Consider the following 3601-nt stretch of genomic DNA (forward strand, 5'->3'; position numbering starts at 1 on the left):
CCCCCAGAACCACCTGAAGGTTGGTATCCGAAAGAATAGATCTAGATATCCGACCATTTGTACACTTGACAAGGTCCTGTACACCCCATCAAGGTACAGAGCATACTAAACAAAGCCAGGTTTCTTCCCTCTGCAGAGCCACTCTTTTCAGTTAGTCCAAGCACCACTTAAGCTGAGGGGTTTAGCCACAAATCCATCGAGGTGGGCAGTTATTCTAAACATCCCTCGTCTCCTTTTCAAGTTTTTTAAACCCCGCCTTTTTTCTCTTCTTTCTTCATATTCTTCCACTGTCTTCTTTCTCTTTCTCTTCATTCTCTTTTTTGAGTACTTTAAACCTCTCATTTTTCTGCTTTTCTCTTTTTCTTTCAGTATATTTTGTTTCTCTTTCTCTTTGTTTTTATTCTCTTTTTCAGTTCCTTTCAACCTCATATTTTTCTCATTTTCTCTTTTTTTCTTTCCGTATCCTTAGTTTCTCTTTCTTCTTTTTTCGAGTTCTTTCAACCTCGCATTTTTCTCCTTTTCTTTTTTCTTATCTTTCACTATCTTTTGTTTCTCTTTTTTCTGCTTTTCGAGTTCTTTCAACCTCGCATTTTTCTCCCTTTCTCTCATTTTTTTTTTCAGTTTCTTTTGTTTTGCTTTCTCTTTCTTCTTTTTTTCGAGTTCCCTAAACCTCGCATTTTTCTCCTTTTCTTTCTTCTTTTCTTTCACTTTCTTTTGCTTTTCTTTCTTCTGTTTTTTAATTTCTTTCATCTTTTGTTTCTTTTTCTTTTTCTTCTCTTTTTCGAGCCCTTTCAACCTCGCATTTTTTTCCTTTTCTCTCTTTTTTTCTTTCAGTTTCTTTTGTTTCTCTTTTTTCTGCTTTTCGAGTTCTTTCAACCTCGCCTTTTTCTCCTTTTCTTTCTTTTTTTCTTCCACTATCTTTTGTTTTTCTTTCTTTACTTTTTCAATTTCTTTCATCTTTTGCTTTTCTTTCTTTACTTTTTCAATTTCTTTCATCTTTTGTTTCTGTTTCTCTTTCCTCTTTTTTACGCGTTCCTTAAACTTTGCATTTCTTTCATTTTCTCTCTTCTCCTTTTCTTTCGCAGTTGACTTTTCCTCCTTTAATCTCATTTTCTCTTCTTTCATCCTTTCTTTCCTCATTCTTATCTTCTCCTTTTCTCTCTTTTTCTCCTCTCTCTCCGTTGCATTCCTCATTCTTATCTTCTCTTTTCTCTCTTTCTCTTTCCCTATTTCACTCATTCCATTTTTGCCTTCTTCTGGCCTTACATTGATATAATTTCCCTTTTCGCTATGCCTTTCTTCCTCCTTCCTTTCTTTTAACTCCTCTCTTTTCTTTTTCTCTTCCCTCTCCCTTACAATTTTCTTCCATCTCATCTTCAAATTTTTCAAATTCTTTTCCCTTTTTTTAAATAATGTTTCCTCGTCTTTCGTCGTCGTCATCTTTTTTTCCCTCTTACGCTCAATCATCTTTCTTTTTATGAAATCCGGCAACAAGAAACATTTAAAAAGGAATAATATTACATTCCAACGAGATGCGTTTTGATTTGAATCTATTAGATCTATCATCTGCTGCACTTTCCTTTCTTCGACTTTTTTCTCTATTTTTACCACCTTATCTAACATTTTCTGATATTTCTCCAATTCTTTCCTCCTTCTTTTCTCCTCCTTAACTCTCTTTTTCTTTTCTTTCTTCCCTTCTTTCTTCCCCTTTCCCTCCATTTTTGGCTCTGTCTCTTTCCACTCCCTTTTGTCTTCCTCTAACTTCAAATTTTCATTCATTTTCCTTTCCAACAAGCGCAATAGACTTTCGCATATTGCCACCTTCCTCTTCTTCATTCTTTTATTTTTCTTCTTTCTTCCTATATCTTTTATTATTTCCTTCATTCTTCTCTTCTTCTTCCTTTCCTTCGTCAATCTTATCTCCTTTTCTCTTTCTTTCTCATCTCTCTTCTTTGCATCCCTTATTCGTAACTTCTTTCTACTCTTCTTTTCTTTCCTTATTTCAATCATTTCAGATTTACCTTCCTCTGGCCTTACATTGATATCCTCCTCCTTTTTGCTATGCCTTTCTTCCTCCCTTTCCTTCATCTTGTCTCTCCTCTCCCTTTCAATTTCCTTCAGTCTCATCTCCTCCAAAATTTTCAGATTCTTTTCCAGTTTTTTATATATTTTTTTCTCGGCTTTTGTCGTCCTCATAATTTTCTCCATCTTGTGTATCATCCTCTTTTCCCTTAAAAACTTCGGCAACAAAAAATATTTAAAAGGGAATAATATTATGTCCAACCCATATGAGTTTTTATTTAGAAAATTTAGTAGATCTATAATTTGTCGGATCTTTATTTCTTCTGCTCTTTTCCTCATCTTTGCCACCTTATCTAACATTTTCTCATATTTCTCCAATTGTTTCCTCCTCCTTTTCTCCTCCTTAACTCTCTCTTGGTCTTCTTTCTTCCCTTTTCCCCCCGTTCTTTGCTCATTTTCTTTCAACTCTCTTTTCCTTTCCTGTAACCTCAAATTTTCCTTCCTTTCGCTCTTTTCCTCAATATTAATTTCCTTTTCTAACTTACTCAATATTCTTTCACATTTTTTCACCCCTGTCTTCATTAGTTGATGCTTCCACATCAAATGTGATATTAAACTTTTCCAAAAGCGTTCCCCCCAAATTGCGCTTTCTTCTTCGCTATATTTATCTCTTCTGCTTTTTCTTTTCTTCATAATTTTTATCTCTTCTTTTTCTGTTTTTTCCTCCTCTCCCTTTCTTTCCGTCCTCATTCTTATCTCCTTTTCTTTTTCTTCCATCCCCATCAATTCCACCCTGCGAGTCTTCCTTTCCTTGATCAGCTGAGCTTCTAAAGCTTGTATCCTTTCCCTGTTTTCTCTCTTTACCTCCTCTTGTTGTTTCTGGAGAAGTTCAATTTCCCATTTAAGGACGCTTATTTGACTTGCCAGTAAATCAATTTTTTCAATAGTTCCAGCGTCTGATAGCCTTAAGTTTCCTTTAAAACTAAGTTCTCCTTTGTCATTCTTACCTTCTTCTCTCTCGGTCTTCCCATTTACTTTTCTATCACCATGTAAACTTTCCGTTTCGATCCTGCATTTGGTAAAAGCCTCAGAATAAAATTGACTTATACCATCATTCTCAGACAACAGATGATCTACGTCCAGATTAGTTTCCTGCAAATCCTCTTCATTTGTCGAGAAATCGTAAGACATGGTGTTTTGTGACGTGTTAGATTTCTTTTTGAATCGTCCTCTTGTTTTGTCTGGATCGACTTTCGTCAAGAGATCCTCTTTGGTTGTTTTGATGAGGGAAATGAACAGCAACAGCAAAAGTACGATCGATAACATGATATACCACAACATCCATAACAAATAAGAGTTTGTCTCACGGGAGAAGGCAAACGCTTTCCCGTACAAAACACAATAATTGCAAAAGTTTTCCATTTTAAGATACGGTAGATTCGGTGTGACGTAGCAATGTTTCTAGAAATGACGATTTGCGATGGGATCGGAGTTTGAAGACTTTTCGACTCCAGAAGGCGTTTGAAGACTTCCTGACTCCAGAACGCTTTCAAATACTTCCTGACTCCAGAAGGCTTTT

The 3601-nt window shown here is 35.5% G+C and overlaps 1 protein-coding gene across 1 annotated transcript; it reads right to left on the reverse strand.

Annotated features, from left to right (window-relative positions):
- Positions 1 to 465: 465 nt before the first annotated feature.
- Positions 466 to 3348, reverse strand: LOC137645285 (golgin subfamily A member 6-like protein 25). Its single transcript, XM_068378103.1, has one exon. It carries the CDS (start codon positions 3346 to 3348, stop codon positions 466 to 468), a length of 2883 nt encoding a protein of 960 aa, XP_068234204.1.
- Between the last annotated feature and the right edge of the window lie 253 nt (positions 3349 to 3601).

The sequence above is a fragment of the Palaemon carinicauda genome, chromosome 8, assembly GCF_036898095.1.
Source record: "Palaemon carinicauda isolate YSFRI2023 chromosome 8, ASM3689809v2, whole genome shotgun sequence".
NCBI lineage: Eukaryota > Metazoa > Arthropoda > Malacostraca > Decapoda > Palaemonidae > Palaemon > Palaemon carinicauda.